Raw genomic sequence first — 26345 nt, forward strand, 5'->3', positions numbered from 1 at the left:
CTCTTTTTTTGTTGTTGTTGTTTGTTTTGCTGCCCCTGTTGCTTAGTGTCTCCTGGCCCCATGCCCCAGCAGTACCCACACCCGAGCGCCACCTTGCATCCCCACCAGCAGCACCCTCAGCCCTCCGCCACGCCCACAGGCCAAGCGCAGCAGGGGGGCCCGCCCCAGCACGGAGGCCCACCCAACCACCCGGCCGCCAGCCCTGTGCAGCACCCGCAGCACCCTCAGGCGGCAGCGGGTGACCACACCGGCACATTCCGAGAGCTCCTTAACTTTTGCGTTGTTCATTAACGCCGCTTTTGTCTTTCTCGTCAGCTGCCGCGGCCGCCGCCCAAGCTATCCACTTGGCCAACCAATCCCAGCAGCCCATGTACTCCGCTTTGGCCCCCACGCCGCCTTCCATGACGCCGGGCCCCAACCCGCAGTCTCCACAGGCGTCCTTCCCGTCGGCACAGCAGACAGTCTACATCCACCCGCAGCAGGTGCAGCATGGATACAACCCCAACCACATGGCCCACGTGCAGCAGGTAACCAGCAAGCACACAAGACAAACAGTAGTCAAAAGAAGAATCCTGAGGGAATTATACAGTGGATATCAAAAGTCCTACACACCTGTTCATATGCCAGGTTTTTGTGATTTTACAAAAAAAAAAACACCAAGATAAATCATTTCAAAAACCTTTTCCACCATTGTGAACTATAACCTGAACGACCTGAAAAAATGATTCTCCAAAGGGGATGTAAAACTGAGTTAATGTTAATTAAGTGCGCACACCCTCTTATATCTGGGATGTGGCTGTGTTCAAAATTAACCAACCACATTCAAACTGCCATTCCAAGTGCCACTGACTAACCCTAAATAAATTTCAGTTGTTCTTGTGCGCTTTTCCTTGACATTTTTGTAGTCACATGATAGAGCACGTATAAAATGCATTGCAGTATTTTTTTTCCTTTATGACCTTGTAGCGTATACGGGTTAAATGAAAATGTAATTAATTTAGGAGAAAAGAATGAGCTGGAAGCGACACCTGCGTTACTTCCGGTTTAGCGTAATTTTAAATTACAGCGTTATAAATCAAACTATTTTATCTAGTAAAAGGGGGCACCACATCACTTTTTATGTGGGTAAAATTTAGGGAAAGTGACGAGAAAGCTTTTTATCAGTCTCGTAATCTGAAGGTTGCTACACTTTCTAAAGTTTTGATAAGAGTTCTAGACGGCCAGAGGTTTCGTTCCTTGAACCCAAACACCCACAACAATGCACGTAGTGAATTTTATGAAAAATGTAATTACATCTAACAGGTGGAATCTACAGGGAAACAACATAGGGAAAAAAAAAAAGAGAGGAAAAAAAACAAGGCAGACGGGTCGACCTTCCGCGGGTTGGCAAGAGCGCTCACGAGGGATGTTTTGAAGAGAAAGGAAGGAAAGAGGAAAAGACGCACTTCAAGTGCAGATTGGCTGGCCCGCTGCCTTCCATTGTCCCGGCTTGTTCTTGTCCAATTCTTTTTCTCATATTGACTTTATTCTCATATTAAATAATCCCAATTTTTTTCTTATATAATGTTATCCTTGTGATATTTACACCTTGTCCTTTGTAATATTTTTATTTTAATTACTCGTTTTCTTATATTTATTAAAAAAAAAATTATTTTTTTTTATCTGCCTTCTCGAGTTTTTTTTTTTTACTTGTAATATTATGACTGCTCTAGTCAAATTGACTTTATTCTCATTATTAAAAAAAAAATGTTCTTGTAAAATGATGATATTCTTGTGATATCACGTTTATTTCGTCATATTTTTGACTGTTTTTCTTTCTTTTGAATGTGGCTAATTGTGATTGTATTCAGTTTTTTCCTCGTATAATTTTGGATATATTTTTCATAAATTTTAAAATATATTTTTCTCACGAAATGACTTATTGCTCGTAACACAACTTTTCCACATCTAACTGTAATCTTTGAAAAATGTTCCCCCCCTTGTAATAGTGGTATTTGCCTCATGAGTGTAACCACATGACCACGCTCGTATCTCAAATCATTGATCCCCTCTGAAAGGAACGCAAATGATGATCCAATATTGTACTGTATAGAAACAAACCGTAATTATAAAACAATGTTATCGACGCCTTCTGCTTCAGTATAGTACATATTGTGCTGCTTCACCAAGTCGACTACACACACGCCGTAGGACCCATGGTTAGAAAAAAAGACCTTAGGCAAAATTCCTGCACGTAAAATGGAAAATGCGAGCGCCAAACACAACAGATACTTTGACTGCGAGGTCACCACATAAACTGACGGTGGCCGGATGTAGTCAAGTTCACTGCTGTCATCTAGTCTGAAGCGGAATTTTTAGTCAAATTTTTGCTGGCAACGCTTGGCACAAAATGGAGTGAACTCTCTTTGTTTGCGTGTTTGTCTCAGGCTCACATGCAGTCAGGCATGGTGCCGTCACACCACGCGGCGCCCGCCCACGCCCCGATGATGCTGATGGCCACCCAGGGCCCGCCGGGCGGCCCGCAGCCCCCCATGGCCCAGACGGCCCTCAACCACATCCCTGTCTCTTCCACCACACACTTCTCCTACCTGGCGCATCCACAAGGTAAACAAACAACTCTGTTTGGATCTTGAGCCTTGTTCACTTTTGGATTTTGTGTGACTTTTGCAGTGCAGACTCATCACCAGCAGCAGCTGTAGATGGCAGAAAGAGGGCGCCAGCGAGCGGAACTATCATTCACGAAGGAACGGAGTTCTCCTTTGTCCTTCATCGCTTTCCTCCTCCTCCTCTCTTATTTCATCGTCCTCCAGCTGACCATTCCCATCCACTTACCTCCCTCCTTCCGCACACAAGGCAATAAGAGAATGTTAACAGGTTGATGATGCAGTGATGTGTTTTAAGAGAAAACTAATCTACGAACGAAGAATTAAACTGGAACTTTGTCTGCACCTTGTGTTGGGGGTGGGGAAAAAAGCAACCCATTTTGAACAGTATTAATGTTACTGTTGTATTGCTGATGCTGCTGCTACAAGACTACAAATGTCTAACCAAACTAAAAAATGGCCATCGACAGGGAAAATACAACAAACATGAGCGTTTATTTATGAAAAAAAAAAAAAGAAAAACCCTGAAGAAATGACAGTGATCACAACCCACCTCTCACCCAAGCCCAATGTAACTTTTAAGTTAAAACTTTTACTTTGTAGATAATATAAATAATTTAAAAAAATGAGCCAAAAAAAAATTTAAAAATAAAAAAAAGTTTTAAAAACTGAACTGACTGCTGTGTGTTTCTTTGGAAATGAATGTTGCAAAGAAATTGCGTTTTTTTCTTCACATTATTCTACATTGGTGTAAAATAAACTCACAAAATGATAAATATCAGGACCCCCCCCACGTAAAATGACTTGTTTACTGTTTGTCTTGTAAACTTACGACTAAACTCATTACCACTTTTCCAAATTGTCGCTTTATTCTTGTAATGAGTTTTTCCCCTCATTGAAATTATTTTTTGGGGTAAAATAAATTTTTCTCAAAATTTCTCAAATATAACTGATGACTTTTTGGAGAATCTTACGAGGAAAAATTACTTAGGCAAATGTAAAAAACCTATTAAAGATTTGTAGAAATTATTTTTAAAAAAACGTATACATATGTCTACACACGTGTGTGTGTATATATATATATATATATATGGCTAGCCATTGTTGTTTTGTTCAAGTACATCAAATATGTTAAGGACTTTAGGCTGCAGTTACCCTGGAAAGAGGCTTTAATCTGGTTAGGTTTATTTTACAAAAGAAAAAAACAAAAACAAAACAATGAGTCCAATGTACAGTTGATATATAATTTAGAAGGCTTACAACTGAATGAAAAGGGATTGTGAACACAAAGACAACATCTTCATTCAAAAGCTCTGTGGTGGTCTGGAATGGGAGGGGGAGGGCAAGGGGAGCTTTACAGTGCTGAGGTAAACACAAACAGTATTGAGAACACGTTCATTAACGGGACATTTTCCAATCAACTCAAATGGCACAATGACATCAAATCATCATCATGGTCATAATTTAAAAAAAGAATGAGTGGCTAAAGCAACTGATGAGAAGCATTGAAGCAGGGATGGGGGACCCAACATGGAGCAGTTCTAAAACATAAAACCTCAGAGGAACTAAAATACACAACCAACAAACACTCATCATACTGAACAATACACATTTGTTGCATCATGTTTGTTTGTTAATTCAGTATGGCCCTCAGAGGACTACAAAATAGAAAAACTAAAGGTTCCCCAACACTGATTTAAAAACATGAGAACATTGCGGCTATGTGGAATCAAATTCCAGCTATGGGAAGCACTACAATGATATTGCACGGCACACTTGCTTCTTTTGTTTTTGAAGCAAAGAGAGGACTTGTGATGGGTCAACATGTTACAGTTGCAAGAACATCACACGTGTCCATTTTGTTGAAGTGCCCAAAATAAAAAAACAAAAAAAAAAAGAAAACAAACAAAAAACAATCGGACGTGTGTTAGTGTTAAGACATCCCATTGTTACCAAAATAAAGCGTGGCAGATGAATATTTGTTGTTGTGACAACGTCGCACAACAAACAGTTAATGCTACCTGTGTGTGTGTTTAAAAAATATATTTAAAAAGTAGAGTTGGACATATATGTATTTAAAAAAAAAAAAAAAAAAACATTTCGTCCAAAGGAAATGTGTAAAACAAAAAAGAAAAGTGTGTCATCGAGTTAAAGGCGGTGCTCAAAATTCTTACGGTACTTGAACGCGCCACGAGGCACATTGGCTCACAAAAATAGAAAATATTTCATAATAGCAACCTTACTGAGTACGAGGGCTTTCATTCATTGATGTATATTTGTTCATCTCTCTATGCAAGCCACGTATAGTGACAGGTAGAACAATACAATGCTCTTCCACGGCACAAAATACATAATTAACCTGTGCATCCATTTTTGCTTGGTGGTATGCCGTGATAATTTAAACATACACTTAAATATGTGCCTTGGTTCAATAAATGTGAAATATTCCACAATAATGGACAAAACCCCTTAATGTATTGATGATGATTGTGTCGGTCCCTCCCGATTACATCTTTGTTGATTTTGGACCAGTTTCACGTGTCCAAAGTGAAGACGTTTAGCATATTAGCCTGTCACACTGCCTGGAAAAACTGGCATTTTTCCACCTTTTTTCCCCAGAGTCACTGTTTTATATCAAGAGGACACAGAATGGGGGTGAACAAGTCGACCGGGCGAGGTAGTATTAGAGCCGGAACAACATACAGCGGATTAAAAAAGTCTCCACACCCCTGTTCAAATGGCAGGTTTTTATGATGTATCCAGTCCCCTCCAAAAGTATCGAAACAGCAAGGTCAATTCCCTTGTTTTTGTTGTTTACTGAAGACATTTGGGTTTCAGATCAAAATAAAATATGAATGTGAGACAAAAGTTCAGAGTTACACCTTTTATTTCATGGTATTTACATCTAGATGTGTTAAGCAACTCAGGACAGAGCACCTTTTGTTTGAAGCCACCCACTTCTCAAGTGAGCAAAAGTATTGGAACATGTGACCGATGGGTGTCTGGAGTTGCTCAGGTGTTGCCTTTTCGATCGATTGCTTAAACGTTAGATAGTGCTTGTTTTTGGCTTTGGATTTCACCTGTGAAAACTCCATTTGCTATTCAGCAAACATGTGGACCAGAGAGCTGTGTATGGGAGAAAAGCAAACCATTTTGAAGCTGAGAGAAGAGGGAAAATCGATCAGTGCTATTGCACAAACTTTGACCATAGTCAATACAACAGCTTATGATCCAAAACAGACAAGCTCATCTGTGAAGCATGGTGGAGGTAATGTCATGGCTTGGCCTTGCATGCCTGCTTCTGGAACGGGCTCACTAGTCATTATTGATGTTGTAACTCATGATGGTAGCAGCAGAATAAATTGTGAAGTCTACAAAACCATTTTGCCTGGCAATTTACAGAAAAATGCATCCAAAATAATCGGGAGAAGCTTCATCATGCAACAAGACAATGACCCAAAACACACTGCCAACACAACAAAGGACTTCATCAGGGGGAAAAAGTGGAAGGTCTTCGAATGGCCAAGTCAATCACTGGACCTTAACACAATAGAGAATGCAATTTACCTCCTCAAGAGGAGACTGAAGGGAGAAACCCCCAGAAACAAACAAGAACTGAAAGAGGCTGCAGTAAACAGACATGCAAACACCAAAGGCATGAAAAAGGTGACCAAAAAAATTAACAAAAACAACAACAACATTGTATTGGGGGGGGGCTTGGGCCCCCGCAGAGATTTAGTTTTTATTTTAACATAAATTAAGCAATCTGGAAGACTGAATAGTACAATGAGGCAAAATGAATTTTCTTCATGCAGAAACACATGCATTTACACCACTCAAGTACATGTTGATGTACAAATTTAAGATTAATATTGAATTTGCCTCGTTTCTTTGCTTTTTTGTTTTGGCCTCCAACTTGAGCCAGACCCATCTCCACCTGGATGGTAGCAGCAGAATGAATTCTGAAGTCTAGAAAACCATTTTGTCTGGCAATTTACAGAACAATGCATCCAAACTAATAGGGAGACGCTTCATCGTGCAACAAGACAATGACCCAAAACACACTGCCAACACAACAAAGGACTTCATCAGGGGGAAATAGTGGAAGAAGGTCTTTGACTGGCCAAGTCACTCACCAGACCTTAACCCAATACAGCATGCAATTTAACTCCTGAAGAGGAGACTGAAGAGAGAAACCCCCAGAAACAAACAAGAACTGAAAGAGGCTGATGCAACAGTCAATGGGCTTGATGCAGTTATTGCAAGTGAGGGTTATGCCACCAAATATGAAATGTTATTCACTTTAATTTAATAATGTCTGTTCCTGGCACAATGGCCGACTGCCTCACAGTTCTGGGTGACCGGGGTTCAAATCCCGGCCCCGCCTGTGTGGAGTTTGCATGTTTCTCCGGGCACTCCGGTTCCTCCTACATGCCCAAAAAAGTTTGATTGAAGACTTTAAATTCCCCGTAGGTGTGAATGTGAGTGTGAATGGTTGTTTGGCTGGCGACCGGTTCAGGGTGTACCCCGCCCCCCGCCCGAAGATAGCTGGGATAGGCTCCAAAAGCGTGCGACCCTAGTGAGGATAAGCGATAAAGAAAATGGATGGATGGATGGATGTTCCAATACTTTTGCTCACTTGAAAAGTGGATGGCTTCAAACAAAAGGTGCTCTGTCCTGAGTTGTTTAACACATCTAGATGTAAATACCATGAAATGAAAGCTGGAATTCTTAACTTTTGTCTCATATTCATCTTTTCCTCTGAAACCCAAATGCCACAACAAAAACAAAGGAATTGACCTTGCCGTTCCAATACTTTTGGAGGGGATTGCGATTGGCTGGTGACCAGTTCAGGGTGTACCCCGCCTTTCGCCCTGAAGATAGTGGGATAGGCTCCAGCACGCCCTTGTGAGGATAAGCGGAACGGAAGATGAATGAATGAATGAATGAATGAATGAATATATATATATATTTATACACAGTGGGTACGAAAAGTATTCAGAGCCCCTTAAATTTTTCACTCTTTTTTATATTGCAGCCATTTGCTAAAATAATTTAAGTTCATATTTTTTTCTACATTAATGTACACACAGCACCCCATATTGACAGAAAAAAACATAATTGTTAACATTTTTGCAGATTTATTAAAAAAGAAAAACTGAAATATCACACAGCGTTAAGTATTCATACCCTTTGCTCAGTATTTATTAGAAGCACCCTTTTGAGCTAATACAGCCATGAGTCTTTTTGGGAATGATGCAATAAGTTTTTCCCACCTGGATTTGGGGATCCTCTGCCATTCCTCCTTGCAGATCCTCTCCAGTTCTGTCTGGTTGGATGTTGAACGTTGGTGGGCAGCCATTTTCAGGTCTTTCCATAGATGCTCAATTGGGTTTAAGTCAGAGCTCTGGCTGGGCCATTGAGAAACAGTCACGGAGTTGTTCTGAAGCCACTCCTTCGGTATTTTAGCTGTGTGCTTAGGGTCATTGTCTTTTTTGAAGGTGAACCTTCGGCCCAGTCTGAGGTTCTGAGCACTATGGAGAAGGTTTTCATCCAGGATATCCCTGTACTTAGCCGCATTCATCTTTTCTTCGATTGCAACAAGTCTCCCTGTCCCTGCAGCTGAAAAACACCCCCACAGCATGATGCTGCCACCACCATGCTTCACTGTTGGGACTGTATTGGACAGGTGATGAGCAGTGCCTGGTTTTCTCCACACATGCCACTTAGAATTAAGGTAAACAATTTCTATCTTGGTCTCATCAGACCAGAGAATCTTATTTCTCACCATCTTGGAGTCCTTCAGTTTTTTTACCAAACTCCATGTGGGCTTTCATGTGTCTTGTACTGAGCAGAGGCTTCCGTCGGGCCACTCTGCCATAAAGCCCCGACTGGTGGAAGGCTGCAGTGATGGTTGACTTTCTAGAACGGCCAGCTCCAGGAAGGGTTCTGATCGTCCCAAACGTCTTCCATTTCAGGATTATGCAGGCCACTGTGCTCTTAGGAACCTTAAGTGCAGCAGACATTTTTTTGTAACCTTGGCCAGATCTGTGCCTTGTCACAATTCTGTCTCTGAGCTCTTCAGGCAGTTCCTTTAACCTCATGATTCGCATTTGCTCTGACATGCACTGTGAGCTGGTCTTATATAGACTGGGGTGTGGCTTTCCTAAACAAGTCCAATCAGTATAATCGAACACAGCTGGACTCCAATAAAGGTGTAGAACCATCTTAAGGATGATCAGAAGAAATGGACAGCACCCAAGTTAAATATATGAGTGTCACAGCAAAGGGTCTATTTCAGTTTTTCTTTTTTAATAAATCAGCAAAAAATACATTTTTTTTCTGTCAATATGGGGTGCTGTGTGTACATTAATGAGAAAAAAAAAACTTAAAACACACACACACACACACACACAAAAGCACAAAACCAGGCTTCTGCTCGAAAGCAAACAATATCAGGAAAACCCTACGAGAACAGCTGAGGGGTAATCAGAGGCACACTAAATGGTGGCAGGTGTGTGCACACGTGTTTGAATGTGGTTGATTCTGAACACAGCCACATCCCCAATTATCCCCAAGAGGGTGTGCACACGTGTGCAAACACATGACCTCAGTTTATATTTATTTCCATTCTCAGATTTCTTTTTTCTCAACTGAGTTAAACAGGTTGAAGGTAACTTTAATGATGGAAAAAGCTTTGAAATGGTTTATATTCATCTTATTTTTTCATTTTTACAGGGGTGTGTACACTTTATTTTATCCACTGTAAATTTATACCGGGACACGGATGTGTTGAAACCAATTATGGCTGTCTGACAACTATTTTATGTCACATCAGACGCCAGTGTTGACATAATCTAATTAGCTGGTGCTGTTTCACCGTATGGAAGTTCACACAGATCATCTTAGCTGGGTTTTGTGTCAAATGGCAGAGCTTCTGATGTGCCAATTTTGCAGGATAGCTGGGTTAAAGGGGCTCAAGCTGTAACAGACCTGTGTGAAAGGTTTTTTTTCGCAATCCGCTATTTTGTGGTGAGAGTAATTGTCGCCGTCCGACAACAATTTTGCCTACGTCACGCCAGGCATCATCTAATTGCAGATGCTGTGTTGCTGTTAAAAATCAAACGCATTTGAAAATATCCCAGATTAGCTGGGTTCCGCGTAAAAGGCTCCTAAATGTTGAATTCTCACAATTTTCCAGGATCGCTTTATAAAGAGGCTAATGCCACAACAGACAGAATGAGGCCTGGAAGAAAGGTTAAGGGTGCGGTGGTATGCAGGGTTTCGTGTAAAAGGCAAAGGTTGATACATTTTGGATCTTCTATCACAGAAATTTTGCGTATCCCTGCGTAAAAGTGTAATTGTGTAAAAGAGCACACAGATGCAGAAACATTCTGCCTAAGCTGGGTTCCGTGTAAAATGGTGGCTCTTTGACAGTACTGATGCACCAGGTCTCTGTATAAAAAGAGACTACAGCCACAGCAGAAGAGGTGTAAAAAGTTGACAAATGGCGGGTCTTCACAATCCCGGTTTAGCTGGGTTTCGTGTAAAAAGCTGATGACTGGCCGATCTTCCGTTACGACTTTGATGTGACAATTTTGCAGTATCTCTTTGTGAAAGAGGCTAGTGCCACAACAGAGGCGATGTGAAAGGCTGAAAAATGGCGGCTCTGGTATTGATGAGGCAATTTTGCAGGGTCTCTAAGTGAAAGAGGGCAGAGCTTCTTGACTGTTTTCTGTATTTTATATTTTTATGTTTTCTATATATTTTATTTTGTATTCTCTACAAAAGAATGTGTGTTTAGATAAAACATATACATTGTCTCTAAACCTCGAGAGCAAAAGGCATCCATTCTTTTTTAGCGCTTGTCCTCGCTGGAGCCTATCCCAGCTGACTTTGGGCAAGAGGCGGGGTACACCTAGGACTGGTCGCCAGCCAATCACAGGGCACATATAAACAAACAACCATTCCCACTCACATTCGCACCTATGGACAATTTCGAGTCTTCAGTGAACCGAACCCGCATATTTCTGGAATGTGGGAGGAAACCGGGGAGAACACAAACTCCACACAGGCCGTTATTTGAACCTAGAACCTCTCCACTGTGAGGCAGGAGTGTTAACCTACTAGGGCATTGTCCTACTTTTATAGGAAATTAATGAACAAAAATGAGAAATATTGTGACAAAGAATTAGAAGTCCCCAAAAGTGATGAACAAGAGAAAGAAGAGTGCTTCGTTGTTTGTGTTTATATACGAAAGTGAGTGTTGGCCCCACCCGGGGAACATTGTGCCAAGAATAAATGGCTTTTTTTTTGTGGGGGTGCGGGGGGTAAAAAAGTGATCTAGCGTCGGCAAAGTTACGAAAGGAGGCAGCGAGAGGCGGCCAACATAAATAAAAAGTGGTCAATTCACACGTGACTCGTGCTAAGCTAGCATTTCATTGGAAGAAGCCAACCTTCAAAAGTTTGCTTTTAGAAAATGTAGAAAAATAGTTTTTGCTCGCTTGGCTTGAAGACAACCTGTCGGCTCCCCCCGACCCCAAACAACAAAATACATTCACTGTGGACACCTGTGTGGAGGCTGTGGGGGTCTCGAGTCTGCTCCGCACACCCTGCATCAAACGCGTGCATCTCATAGAGCAGGTGGGAGGTCAGAGCAACATGTATTGGTTGTCGATGGCCCGCTTACGTCCGCGCTCGGGCTCCAGCTCGTAGTCCGAGTCCCGCTGGGGGATGACGGGCGGGTGCGGGTTGCCGTGGCGGAGCAGCGGGCGCCGGCCCGCCGACTCGCTGCGGCGCAGGGGAGCGGAGACGGCGGCGCCGGTCGACGGCGACGGGGTCGGGGCGACGTGCTGGGGCGGCTGCGGGCCGGCAGCGCCCGCGGCGGCGCAGGAGGACGACGTGGAGGAGGACGAGGAGGAAGAGGAGGGCGGCTGGCTGCAACCGCGAGACATGCCGCAGTGGGCCAAGCTGGGCTCAGAGTTCCAGCGGTGAAGCGAGAACGGCACCAAGAGGGCGCCAGAGAGCTGACCTGGCACAGGGAAAACCACATGGAGCCAACATGGAATCAACACTTCTCACAAAAAGTTTGTTTTCAGGGGAAATTTCAGGATGAACCTAAAATACCTTCCATCCATACTTTTCTCGGCCCTAATTTCCAGACTTCTCGGTAAAAAATTCTAATAATTACTGACATTTGAGTTTATAGCTGTGTATCATTCTGATTCTTTATATTCCATTATGTCGCCAAATAATTTCCAGAAGATTATTGCTCGGGAATGTGGTTCATGCAAATAAAGAGCAAACCTAGTGACACGATGACTCGGCGTGCACATGGCTCACAACTGCCGCCTCCTTTGAAACCCTAACCCTGTTTTTAAACACTACTTTGAAACCATAACCCTGTTTTAAAACCCTACTTTGAAACCCTAACGCTGTTTTGAAACCCTACTTTGAGACACTAACCCTGTTTTGAAACCCCAATTTGAAACCCTAACCCTGTTTTGAAATCCTACTTTGAAACCCTAATCCTCTTTTGAAAGCCTAACTCTCTTTTGAAACCCTAATTTCAAACCCTAACCCTCTTTTGAAACCCTAACTCTCTTTTGAAACCCCAATTTCAAACCCTAACCCATGTTTTGAAACCCACTTTGAAACCTTAATGTTGTTTTGAAACCCTAATTTGACACACTAAACCTGTTTTGAAACTCTAATTTGAAACCCTAACCCGTTTTGAAACCTTAATTTGAAACCCTAACCCTGTTTTGAAACCCTACTTTGAAACCCAAACAGTTTTGAAACCCTAATTTGAAACCCTAACCCTGCTTTGAAACCCTAATTTGAAACCCTAATGCTGTTTTGAAACCCTAACCCATTTTTTGAACCCCACTTTGAAACCTTAACACTCTTTTGAAACCCTAATTTGAAACCCTAACGCTGTTTTGAAACCCTAATTTGAAACACTAACCCATGTTTTGAACCCTACGTTGAAACCTTAACGCTGTTTTGAAACCCCAATTTGAAACCCTAACGCTGTTTTGAAACCCTAATTTGAAACCCTAACCCATGTTTTGAAACGTCACACCTCAATTTGAAAACCTAACCCATGTTTTGAAACCCTAACCCTATTTTGAAAACCTACTTTGAAACCCTAACCCATATTTTGAAACCCTACTTTGAAAACCTCATGCTGTTTTGAAACGGTAATTTGAAACACTAACCCTGTTTTGAAACCCTACTTTGAAACCCTAACCCTGTTTTGAAAGCCTACTTTGAAATCCTAACCCATGTTTTGAAACCCTAACACTGTTTTGAAACCCTATTTCGAAACAGAAAATCTGTTTTAAAACCCTACTTTAAAGCCCTAACACTGTTTTAAACCCTACTTTGAAACCCTAACCCTGTTTTGAAACCCTACCCATGTTGTGAATCCCTACCCATGTTTTGAAACCCTAATTTGATTCCCTTACCCTGTTTTGAAACCCTACTTTCAAACCCTACTCATGTTTTGAAACCGTAACCCTGTTTTAAAACCCTCATTTGAAACCTTAACCCTGTTTTAAACCTAACCTATGTGCACCTTGTCCTCTTGGGGGCAATGTGGTGCACTTATGTTAAGATCAAAAGAGAAGAAGAAGAAAGCAACGCACTTTATCTATGTAACCTGTTTTACCCAGATTAGGAAGAATATATGCCCTTGAGTATTGTGATATTATCTGTCTGTATGTGTTACTACTGCATTTATGTGTGATTATTTGTTATTTGAAGGTAAATTCCTCTCATGATGTCAAATGCTAATTTTTACTGGCCGGTCAACAGGGTTTTCCATTGAGTGCTACATTAAGATGGCGATGTTTCTGAAACAAACTGTCTTGTATTAAAATATAAAATGTGTGTAATTCATTTTTTTGCGTGTTTAATTTACAGTAAACTCCAACTCCAAACAGCTTAATGCTTAAAATAGGTCACATGCTTTCTGTTAGAGTATTGGTGCATTCAGGGTGCTTTTACAACGCATGAACTTTCATACACCAGCCACGCCGTCCAGCACATTAATCGTTTTTCTTCGATTATGTTTTTATGATCTAGAGAAGCCAAAATCTAAATCACGATTAAATGAGTCAGTCAAGGCACCACTGTATGTAATAACAGGCTGCCGAAAATGAACATCCCATAATGGTTAATATTTGCAGAAGAAGGGGGTCCTCACCCTGTGACGGGGGGCTGGAGCCGGCCACGACGAAGCTGGAGAGCGTGACGGCGCCGGCGGCTCCGCACTCGAGCGGGATGGGGAAGAGGCGGAAGTGGCTGAGCATTTCCATGACGGAGGGGAAGCGCAGGTGCTGCACCCTGCACTGCCCCCACTCGGTCAGCGAGAGGCGCAGGTGCTGCACACACACAAACAGGAAGTCAGAAGCGTACCCTGAATAATCACGCCGCCGGTCCCGTGAGGGTTCCCGCCCCACCTTGGCTTTTCCTTGGTAGTTAAAGGTGAGGACGTAGTCTCCTCGCCGCGTCTCGCTCTGACGCACCAGAAAGACGCCGTGGCCCTCGGTCCCCGAGCTCTGGACCAGGTGGGCCGCCTTGACCCGGGAGATGTGCCCGTGAAACCACGGGTAGGAGAAGAGGAAGTGATCCGTCTTGTGGATGAGCGGCTCTGGCAGACCCAGGGTGACTGGGCCTGAGGAGGAGGAACAGGGTAAGTGGTCTACAGCTACACCCAATAACAGTTCTCAATAGCAAATAGGGTTACAGGGGGGATTTTAAAGTAAATTTCCGGAAAGAAATAGGAAGTTAAGCTGGGGAATTTTGGAAAGGTATCATACAAAGTAATACAGTGGACCCTGGCATACTCGGCGTTTGGCACCCGCGGATTCACCTATCTGCACATTTTTTGTTCAAATTCCCACCGCCGATTTTCCCCCCCGCTTTTTACCCCAAAAACACTTAGTGGCTGTGTATCCCTGCTTATTCAATAATTTTTGGGGTAAAAAAAAAAAAGTTATTTCAATGCAGTTTTCAAAATTCCTATTCCACTGTACAATTAAAAAGCATGGCACTGTAACAGATTTATTTCAAGGCTGAACATTATCATGTTTCAGAGATTTTTTTGAACAATCAATTCTTTCATTGAAGAACAAAAACATGAATGTTGAGTTCAATACAACTCACCCCCTAACCCAACCCGTCCACCCCGCCCTCATTCAATACCAATAAAGTTCCATTCAAAATGTTCAATGAAAAGTGCCTCTCCGTAAAAAAAAAAAAAAAAAAGTCTACATTCTCGAAATCATCTGTGCCTGCGACTTTGAAAATTCCTAGAATTTTGACATCCGACGTTCAACTAATATGAAAATTGTGTTATTGATATATTAAACAACTACATCCATCCATTCTCAATAATGCTTATCCTGTTCAGGGTCGCGGGGCACTGTAGCCCGTCCCAGCTGACTAGTCAGTTGCAGGGCACATTTAGACACAAACAACCATTTCGCACTCACATTCACACCGTCACTGAACCCACGTTGCCTGTACCAAAGTCAGGCAAATGTCACCATCAGTCACTGAACAACTACAGTAAAGTGTATTCCAACTGTACAACTGACAAACTCAGAAACTGTGACATGAATTAAAGGAAAAATACATACAGCTAATTGTGACGGGTCGCGTCTGGGGAGCCAGGTGGGAGGAACCGGGCCGCCAATCACTTTGACTTCCCGGCTCGGAGCTTGCTCTGTGACTGGTCGAGATGCCGCTATCAACCGGGGAAGGGAGGGGCTCCAGATCCACACTCCCCAACCTGAACAACACATACATACATACATACACACACACACACACACACACACACATATACGCTACATCATTTGCTGCACATGAATGTTGCTCAGCGGCACACTTTTAATTAAATTTTATACCAATTTGGGTGAAACTGTTTCAAGTATGCGGTGCTAAATTGTTTATGTTTAAGTGAGAGTGTGTATTTGAAAACAGCAGCAGCAAACACAGACAGGAAGTGAGCCAACTTCATACTCTTACACACATATAACACATAGAGTTAGTTCTTCAGATGCCATTCTGCCGCTCCTTCATGGGTGTTGTTTTCAAGCGAAATCCATTAAAAAAAAACAATTAACAATTTGCTCCACAGTCTCCACTTAGTTGCAACGCTACAAGAAAGGAGCCCGGCGGAAGGCAAACATCGCGCTGAACATTACCTAAGAGACGGTGGGTCGGACCCGCTAATATTTCGCCTTGTCTCACCTGTACAACTGTAAGTGCGAGCTGGCAACAGACAAACGCAGAGGCCAAGCCATGCAGTTTGACAGCTTATGTAGTTATGTTGAATTGTTGAACATTTAAAATGTTAATTTATCGAGGATCATGTTTACATATTGTACTTTTTTTTTTTTTTTTTGCCAAAATGGATTTTTTCCCCAAAGAACCTATTTTCACTTTTTCTGTAAGGAAACAAAAATATTTATTTTTTTACATTTATTATTTCTGTAGAAAGTTAATACTGCGGAAAAACCTTTGGCATCAGCAGAAATAAAGCAATCGCAAAAGGAGTAAAAACAAAAAACAAAAAACAAAACTTGTTTGTAATAATGTATTTGTCAAGTGCTTACTACAGAATAACATATAGAATAACAGTAACAAAATAATCTCTTAATATCAGAAATGAGATTTTATTTTAAAGCCATATTGCTCAGCCCTACTTCAATATGGCTTGTTTTTCACAGTTTCCAGTGACAATTTGAGCAGCTTTGTTTTGTCGTAAAAAATGACCATATACAACAACAGTAGAAAACCTAATACCAAAATAACTGCCGTTCTAAACTATATGTCACAATTACTATAAATGTTTTACAAAAAGGTATAGGCTATGTAACAGATAAGTGCCTCTGATTTCCACATAGCACCTGCTTGGTTCTCTTTCGTAAATATTTCATGACTCTTGTGTCTCTACTTGGGGTGTAATCTGATTTTACACAGGATACAAGTATGACCTCGAAACCTCTGACCTCTTGAGTGTGTGTGTGTTTGTGTGTGTGTCTGTGTTTGTGTGTGTGCGTCTACTGGACATCTGCAGAAATGATTCTCAGACCTCCCCCACACTTCCTTTTGCAGTCGGATACACGTGCACACGCTGCATGGCTGTCCACTTTATGTATGATTCCAGTTTACGAGATTTGACGGTTTGTAGCAATGTTGGTCCCACCTGTTGTTGATGCATTCTTTAATTTCTGTAGTCCAGGAGCTGACCTGCTGGTCGTTGTCCGTCTCAAATATCAAACTGCCTCGATTAACCTTTCGGGGGACAAAGAGGCTTTTTAAATGCACCCACGTAATAAACTGTTTAAGTGTTGCATGGCTCTCATATAAACCAACACACACCTTTAAAACAAACGTATTTAAGTTGTCGGGCATCTCCAGCCGGTTGCAGCGACGGACTTCTTGGATATCTGAGCAGTGAGTCGTCAGTTTGGGACCGGAGGCCTAGGAGACACAAACACGAATGTAAATATGTCAGCAAACAGCTAAACGAGAATGGATGCCTGCACGCCTGCATTCCTGTCACCGTGAAGGTCCCCACATGACCGAGATGCGGCAGAGAAGACGCGGCACAGCTCGCCCAGTAAATGCAGCAAATGCATAATAATTTTAAAAAATTAATGTGAACCACGTGGCACTGTTTGTGTGTAAACGAGCAAACGAGTTCAGTATGTGCATACATGCCCTTGGCGTTTTTATCTGTGTGAAGCACGATAGGAGCTCACCAGTGATGTTGCTTTGGTGGCTCACAATGTCAATTGGTGGTCTGAAGTAAGAGAACGTGTTTTTGGTGGGCAATGGGGAGACTCACTACAAACCCAATGTTGTCATGATGGTTTAAGCTTGGCATTTTCCAACCTTTTTGAGCCAAGGCACATAATTTTACATTTGAGAAAATCTCAGGGCACACTCGACAAAAAGGCACAAAAAAGTAGATACACAGGTTAAGTATGTACTGTACCTTATGCCATCTAGTGGAAGAGAATTTACTTGTTCTGCTGGTTACTATATGTCACCGGCATAGTTAGTTGAACAAAGATACAAGGTTTGGAGTAAATAAATAATTTTCACAGCTTAATTATGTACCTTATGCCATCTAGTATAAGAGAATTTGCTTGTTCTGCTGGTCACTATATGTCACCGGCATAGTTAGTTGAACAAAGATACAAGGTTTGGAGTAAATAAATAATTTTCACAGCGTAATTATGTACCTTATGCCATCTAGTATAAGAGAATTTGCTTGTTCTGCCTGTCACTATACGTCACTGGCATAGATAGTCGAACAAAGATACATGATGATTTGGAGTAAATAAATAATTTTCAGTTGGGAAAATTCATAGATCTAATTCAATTTACTGGTTGGGAATCACTTGTTTCAGCACATGCAGGAGAGCAATCAGGATTTATTTATCGTAAAATTCACAGTTGGGCACATAGTTTGATTTTAAAGTCACCGTTTGGTTCACATTGGGTACAGTAACTGCAAAAGATAAAGTAGCAGACTTAATGACATTTAAAATAAAAAAAACTGCAACGTGCTAGCAGTAAATTCTCAGCAGTAAATGACACATTCTAAAATAAGATGCATACAATAAGATAAATGTTAAATACAATACTCCAATAAATACTAAATATTATTGAGATTATAAATTGTAATAATTATGTAATTAATAAACCATTTCTTCCTGCGAGTATATTAGCTTTGTGTTCAATTAAACAGGCCCAGATTTTACGCTGAGTAAGTAAATTTGATAGCAAACTGAGAAATCATCATAATTTTACAATTCATACTTTTTGCGACATTTTTGTTTGGAGGTTTGTCTAACGTCAAATGGGTGCTCAATAAAGCTTGGTCTGCGGCATGTTCCGACTTCCATACAAATTTGGGCTACGGCGCTGTCATAGGAACAGAAGTACATCGTGCACCGAGGACGCCCCGTACCGTTTTACCCCGAGTTAAAATGTGTAAACTCAGGGGTGTCCAAAATACGGCACGGGGGTCATTTGCGGCGTGCCATCTGTTTTTTAGCAGCGCGCAATGTATAATAAAAATAACATTTGACCCAATACGCGTTTTTTTTTGTTTTTCTTTAAAGGGGGTGGCAGGGTGGTGGTGGGAGGGTGCTACTACTACAACAAATAATAATTGATTGGTTTCGACAAAGCTTTACTTGATATGCAATCACAAAAAAACTAACTATTTACAATCGTAAAAAAATGCCCATTTATAATGCCTTGATAAATAAAGTTTCAGAAGAAAATTGTGAATTGCTATTGCCACTTTGTGCTCTGTGTCATTTGTCAAACACTAATGATCCTTCCAAATAAAGTAAACACTCCTTTAAAGATTGTCATCTTACTGCAGAATCCTCTTCTTTGGTTGTGATTGTGGAAATGGACAGTAAACTGTCAAGTAACAGTTTTTCAAAATAAATATATTTACATAAACACATATAATTGCTTAGCATACAGTATCTTTACCTACATGGATTGCTTTTAGTGTTTAGTACATTAAAAGGTGAGAAATTCTGTATGCAGCCATCAGGGAAATGATCGTAATTTAAATGATCACAACGTAGACTTAGGAGCTTATGATGGAACAGTGATGACATGGCTGCACTGAGTACAACTAAGACAACAAACAAAGACCTCTAGTTGGAAGGATTCCATTGTGTGCAGTGAGAACATCCCACCAGTTTGGTCACTGTCAGGCCTCCGTTATGATGACCACGATGATGATTGTGATGAAAGATGTCAGCTAGCGGATGACTGTTGATCATCGCCATCGCCTGGCAACTTCCCCTCCTTCGCCTCCCACACCCGTCGTTCTCGCCGTGCGCTCGGACGCACGACACCAAACATATGAATAACACACTTTAACCTCTCATGACTGTCTGACTTGCACGCCTGCACGCGTTATTGTCAGCTGCCACCTTTCACCACAGGGGGGCCGCGGGCCTGCACGCCCGGCTGACCGACTCATCCATCCGTGTGCGTGTTTACGCCGACGGCCATGTTGGCGCTCGATTGGATGTGTGGGCTCGGCAGCTCAACAGCGATGCTGACATTTGAGTCGCGCCGGTGTGTTCTTACAAAAATACACATTTTTGGCTTTCTTGTATCCATCGTGGTCTGCCTTCACCTCCATATGAATCATTGTGCCTTCATAGGATTTGACTGCCCAAGGGTGGTTGTAGGTGCTCCAATGACTTTCAAATGAGCTTTACATTTTCAGCATTTACAGATCACATACCTGTCAAAATATTCTTTAGTTTAGTTTATTGTCAAAGTGAAAGCCTTACTGATTTGTTTTTCAACATTGAAATAATAGGGACTGTGGAGAAACTGTAAAAAACCGCTGCAATGAACGCACCAAACTAAATGAGACAGCTTACGAACAACGGAGAGGAACGTTTTAAGACCATACATTTTTGCTAAGTGCGCATCTGGTGTTGTTGTTGTTGTTGTTAACATTGCAACATTGTTCATTTTCCCCAAATTTTCCCTCTATAGCCCCTTTCTCACTCCCGATCAAAGCCGGCCTTTTCACGGCCACTTGCCCTTGTGTTCTGTAACTTTAGCGGTAGTATTAGAGGAATAACAGAGGCAGCTGTATAAAAGGGATTACACAGGGGTCCTCGGGTTTACGATAGAGTTCCATTCCTACGGTGACAACGTAACCCCAATTTGTACACAGAGTGGAATATGCCCTGGTATATCACTAACCTATACGCTGACGCAGTTAAGGCATCTATCCATTTTCTATACCACATATCCTGTCCAGTTCTACACCACAAATGTTCCGTAATAGTTCCTTGTGTCGAGCCCCAAAGAACTGTTACCGTAATCAATTTCTCAAAAGTATTCTTCTGTGTATTGTTTTTCTACACCATAGTTATAATACTTCCAGAAAAAATACTTTTATGTTGAAAGAGATCATGGCATCCATCTATCCATCCAATCATCCATCCAGCCATAATATCTATTTCCAGTACCTATCTACCGTATCTACAGCCATCTTCTTTTGAGTGTATTTAACTTGTGAAATTCAAATACCATTCATCGCTCCGTCACCCCTCGGCTAGGACTTCCTCCCATCCAAACATGGAGCACAGACAAGGCTCGCATGCCTCTCTAGAATCAACACGGGAGCCCGTGGGACGACATGCTGTGCGCCGGGGAGCGCGGCAAAGAAATGTAAAGGGGGGTGGGGTGGAGGGGGATTGGCGTGAGAGAACAAAAGCGTCAAAAGGAAACAGACGAGACGGCGATAGACACGGCTGGGGGGGAAGAGGGGTGATGGCGAGAGGGAGGGAGTGATGGAGAGCAGAGGGACGATAGATTCCAGGGCTTTTGTGCGCCGGATGCGTCTGAGTCCATGTGACATTGTGTGAGCCTGAGGAATGTCTATGCTAATCCAACACACACATGCACGTAAGCACAACGAAAGAAGAGATGACCCATGCATTTCCTCAGATGGCCAGTTATTGTGAATGGACGCCATCAGTCGCGTCGTCGGGTGTCTCAACCACAGCGTCTAATATCATCAACGAGAGTGGTGGGAGGGAAATGAGTCATTTCATCGAATGTGACTATGAGGAAGTGACTAAAAGTGAAGTTATCTGCCTCCTTTAAATATCCCTGTTGAAAGAGGAAAAAACATTAAATTAATTAAATACGAAGAAGAATTTCACTGACTGCGATTGGCTGGCGACCGGTTCAGGGTTTACCCCACCTCCCGCCCGAAGATAGCTGGGATAGGCTCCAGCAGCCCGCGACCCTAGTGAGGATAAGCGGTAAAGAAAATGGATGGATGGATGGAGAATTTCACTGTTGGTTTTGTGGAACCTCTCTTAGGAGAGGAAGGTAACATTCTGTTCAATTAACGCAACCATTTCCTCAGAGTGGCCAGGGGGGTTTATTTTCTCCACTGCAGAGAGAACCAGGAATCTATTTGGGGTCCAAGTTTAGGCGTGAGACCCTGATTTTTACACATCATAAAAATGTGACTAACCAGCCACAGAATTGGTCACTAACACAATATAATATCCAATAGAGGTGTACCAAATTTTGGTTTTACGAAGGTAATAAGGTAATAATCAGTTTTGATTAGATATTGAAAGGTATTAATTTAAGAAAACGTTCATTCTTGTTTTTAATATTTTTTTTAATATACTGTTTAGGTTAGAAACTAAGTCCAATTGGGCTGAGCACTCTGGTCTTTTTTAGTGTCAATGAATTGAAATAATTACAGTTGCTGTTTTTCTTTTTTCCAGAGGGAAAGAAAATGGAGGCATCTATTTGAGGGGAGGCTCTTCTACAAGTGAATGATGAAGTGGAGGTCACAATTTCACAATTTGAAGAGGCACAACATGTAAAATTACCGGCCCTGCCTGTGTGGAGTTTGCATGTTCTCCCCGTGCCTGTGTGGGTTTTCTCCGGGTGCTGCGGTTTCCTCCCGCATCCCAAAAACAAGCGTGGTAGGTTAATTGACAACTCTAAATTGCCCGTAGGTGTGAATGCTATGCCAGCTAGTTAGCGGTAGCTCTCGTCAATCATCTTCCACGATGTGTTGAATGAACTTTATCCAATTCATCTGCCACGCTCGCAGTCTGTCATGAACATCCGTGCAGCTCCTCTGGCCTTGGGATGCCTTGTTCCGCAGAGATTATCGTCTCGGGGGAGAGTAAGGCTCTGTGATCCACATGACGGGTACAACTGGTCCTACAACTGCGCATATGTGCATAACGTGGCAGAAGTAAACACAGCATTGAAGCTCTTGTCAGAATAAAATACACTGGTTTGTTTTTATTCAAATGCTAAAAATTATCATTCGGGATTCACGTTTTTTACATCAAAAGGTTGCGAGAAAAAGTTAAAGGTTGAATGATAGCGTACTAATTTTTGTAAATAAAAATAAAAATTTAACCACATTTGATTGTTACAAGATTGTTTTATTTAGAATGCAAAATTTTAATGTAACAGGATTTTTTTTTTTTTTTATTTGGACAAACTTTTTGCTTTCTCACTAATAACACAAAGCTGAGATTTGTGAGATTAAAGTTTTTTTTAAAGCACGTTTCATAAACACAAGATGAAGTGGACCCCCATCTTGTCTTACATTTTATCGTATGTGGCCCCTCGTTTCATTTTAAATTAGACTTTTATCTAAATTATGGTCCCTAATTTTCTTGCTTATCTACGAGGTGATTAATACAACATTTGAAACTATTATACTATTTGTTTTTCATACTATATAACATACTGTAAATTGAACATCAACATCTAAAAGCAAAAACTAATACACCAATTTTGGGGATGTGGGGAATCGAAAAAGCAAAAGCATGCGTCTTCACACGATGCTGTCGCAGGTGCAACAGCTAACGAGATCTTTGTCTTTGCGAGAGTGACTCACGGAGAGGAATTTATTGTGAGAATGTGAATGAGTCTGTGATGACTTTGAGGAACCATATGTTGCGTGAAGAGGAAAAAGAAGAAGAAGAGGGAGGAGGAGAAGAAACAAGCAGCAGATGTCTCTGCGGTTGAACAACACATCACAACAGATCTGACTGGTGAATCAACTCCACTGAGGGAGCGAGGTCAGCGCATGGTGATGAGTGATCATCTCTATATAAACGCACACAAATGGTCACATACACAGTCATTATGTTAATTGGGTTGATGGCGAGTTAAATTAGAGGAGTGGCCACACAGGAGTGCTACGCCACGAGAGATGGCGAAGAATAAATGCTCCCAAACTCTCTGCAGATATTACCTGACATCACACACACATAAACACTCAGACTGATATCAAGGCACAGCTAGTATGAAACCCCCGTGGGACTTTTTTTTTATTAGCGCCTCAAATGACTGATCCCATGTGTGCTTGTGCGCCGTACTTTTGCCCTGCAAGCAGTTTAAAATCTGGATGTTATATGTAAAGTAAGTAAAATGCGTTCTTAAAACATCATTCTACATACAGTATTAGCAATAAAATGCATATTTTGCTTAAACTTTACAGTATATTATTAGATCAACTGGTGAATTAAGTCTTAATAATTAAAAAATATGAAAACAGCTTGTACATACAGTACATTTAAATGCCAAGAGACTGCTTCTCTTTTCTAAGAATTGCAAACTGTCAAAGAAAACAGCAGCATGATATTCAGATGAGAAAATTTTATAATAGGTAGGGTTTGTTTTGACATGCTACTGATATTACGAGCCTGTTATGACTATTCTTTTTCTCTTATTTTTCACACTGACTCAGCTTTCACTACGGCCTTCAAAGAAACACACTCTCACACTTCCTCCTCGCGCGCACACCTTCGCACAGCATAGCCATGGATGAAAGTAGCTTGAATATAGACGCAGCAACAGATGTGACCACACGACCTCGCGCCCACTTCGTCCTAAGTGCACGTATACAGTACTGAGCGTGCACACCCACATTTGGGTGACACACAGGATGTTAGGAGTCCAAGATGACATTCCCAGGGTCCCTCTTGCAAGGCCATTGCCATGGTAACTGACTGACATGCAGCATTCCGCAATCCCTATGAGGGGTGCTGTGGCCTACACTTCCAGGGTGCCGGTGTGTGTGTGTGTGCGTGTATGTCTCTATATATATATATATATATATATATATATATATATATATATATATATATATATATATATATATTTAAGTGTGTGTGCGCACGCGCTGTATGACACTATCCGCTGGGGGCTGAGGAGACCTTGACCTTAAACGTCGTAATCGACACATCTGTCAGTGCTTCCCAGGGGTCAAGAGGAGAATGTTGCTGTGTTTGTTTTTACAAGGCTAAAGATACTCCACATTGTTCAAACTATACAGTGGAACATGTAAATTGAACACCCCAAAAGTTGTATAATTTGGAGTTCAATCAGAATTTTCTGGAAAATTATGCCTCAAAAGTCCATGTGTCTGGTTGCGCATTACAATATGATCAATACATTTAACTGCAGGTGCTTCAACAGAGTTCTTTCTAAGGAGGCGATGCAATCTGAATACATATGTGCAAGGTGTGTCAGAAAGCTTCCAGCACTGGTGTCTCATATTTCTGAGGGCCAGATGATCAACCAGCACATCCACAAAGAGATCCTGCAGCGTTTGCTGCGGCAGGACAACTCGTGGCTCCTTAACCATGACAACGCGCCTGCCAACAATGCTATGAACATCCCACAGTTAGTGGTTGAGAAGAACATAGCCGTGCTGGAGCAACCTCCCTACTCACACGACTTGGCGCTGTGTGATTTTTTTTCCCCCTCTTCCCCAAGCTCAAAGGGGTTATCAAGGAGACTTATTCTTACAACGACGTGCTAACTACTAATTCACCAGGCTGCCTATCAATCTTTTTTATTTTGCACTTATACAGGACTACACTGGTGCCCTGACATACAAGTTTAATTTATTCAGTGACTATGCTTGTATCTCAGAACATGTGTATGTCAAATCTTCTCTTCCCATTGAAATGAAGTAAACATCAGTCAGGTGGCATCAAAAGGAGAGTATCGGTAGTTTTACTTTATTTTGGTTTTATTTTAATTTATTATAGAGTTCTTGTACAACAGTTAAGATTGTTGCAATGTTACTTAAAACATCACCAGACTGCATACTCACTTGTTTTTTAGGCTGAAAACTACAACCACAGAATTAAGCATATTGTTAAATGAAGAGTATCGCTCTGATTGTGTCAATAAAAACTGAATATGATTATCTTTGTAAAAACAGGTTTGTTTGACACAACTATTCCATGGGCTCTCATTAAATTGGATCCAATCAAGAGTCTCGTGAGTATATTTGAAAAACATATCTCCACTGTGGCTTCCAAGACAGCTTTAGAGCTCATCATATTTACTATCACCTCCAAATGCAGAAGCTGAAAAAGAACAAAAGATTCACAGAAGCCAACTCAGCTGCGCTTCGGTGAACTAGCTGTGGTATTACCAGAGATGCTCGAAAGACGATGTCATACAATTCAAGATCTTTGGCTCAAATACAACCACCAAGAGGATGAGGATGATAATGATGCGAGCATATCGTAAAAATAGTGTAAAAACAGGTATCTTTATGTTAATTATCCTGTTAAGACAATTCCAGGATATCACTCAAGTGACAACGGTAATATAAAATACAATACAATAGAGCCTTCCAAGAGGAATTCCCAAATAGTCGTGCAACAACCAAGATTTTCTAGGAAAACAGACCTCAAAAGGCAAACGAAAAAAACACCTTTGTACTTTTCTTTACCTTTTTTGACAGACAGAAAATAACACATAACTCTCAACACTCTCCATTAGATGTCTTGGGTGAGTAGTTTTGCAGTGGTGCCTTGAGAGATGTATTAATTTGTAAACATCATCTTTCCCCAGTGAAATTAAAGGAAATGTCATCAATCTCTTTTAGCCTCCCAAAAAAATTTAAAAATGTTTGTGATGTGTTTTTAATAATAATAAAAAAGAATACCACTCTATAATATTGTACTTCATAAAAACACAGTAATGACATAATAATAAATGGAATGTGAAGAATTAAACAGTTTTTGTTAAATTATTTTGCTTAAATTTAATAGACATTGTGCTGCTCCTTCTAGTGTGCACGCCTTGGCCACCTGGGGGAAGTACAATACAGATATAGACACACGAAGAAGAGTTTCAAGACTG

General features: G+C 41.4%; 2 protein-coding genes across 13 annotated transcripts in view; one reads left to right on the forward strand and one right to left on the reverse strand.

Annotated features, from left to right (window-relative positions):
* The window catches only part of atxn2 (ataxin 2), a 38726-nt gene extending 35450 nt beyond the window's left edge, over nucleotides 1-3276 (forward strand). For all 11 annotated transcript variants that reach the window (XM_061671968.1, XM_061671970.1, XM_061671971.1 and 8 more), the window contains 4 exons: nucleotides 47-238; nucleotides 316-527; nucleotides 2427-2604; nucleotides 2671-3276. In XM_061671968.1, the coding sequence (XP_061527952.1) occupies nucleotides 47-238; nucleotides 316-527; nucleotides 2427-2604; nucleotides 2671-2699 (611 nt within the window). In that variant the 3' untranslated portion in view covers nucleotides 2700-3276. The remainder of the gene's footprint in view (nucleotides 1-46; nucleotides 239-315; nucleotides 528-2426; nucleotides 2605-2670) is intronic.
* Nucleotides 3277-9005: 5729 nt separating this feature from the next.
* sh2b3 (SH2B adaptor protein 3) overlaps nucleotides 9006-26345 on the reverse strand; it is a 56235-nt gene continuing 38895 nt past the window's right edge. For both annotated transcript variants that reach the window (XM_061671974.1, XM_061671975.1), the window contains exons 3-8: nucleotides 17001-17102; nucleotides 16825-16913; nucleotides 15251-15402; nucleotides 14069-14283; nucleotides 13813-13990; nucleotides 9006-11634 (exon numbers count right to left, since the gene is read on the reverse strand). In XM_061671974.1, coding sequence (XP_061527958.1) covers nucleotides 11255-11634; nucleotides 13813-13990; nucleotides 14069-14283; nucleotides 15251-15402; nucleotides 16825-16913; nucleotides 17001-17102 — 1116 coding nt within the window. In that variant the 3' untranslated portion in view covers nucleotides 9006-11254. The remainder of the gene's footprint in view (nucleotides 11635-13812; nucleotides 13991-14068; nucleotides 14284-15250; nucleotides 15403-16824; nucleotides 16914-17000; nucleotides 17103-26345) is intronic.

The sequence above is a fragment of the Phycodurus eques genome, chromosome 3 (assembly GCF_024500275.1).
Source record: "Phycodurus eques isolate BA_2022a chromosome 3, UOR_Pequ_1.1, whole genome shotgun sequence".
Classification (NCBI taxonomy): domain Eukaryota; kingdom Metazoa; phylum Chordata; class Actinopteri; order Syngnathiformes; family Syngnathidae; genus Phycodurus; species Phycodurus eques.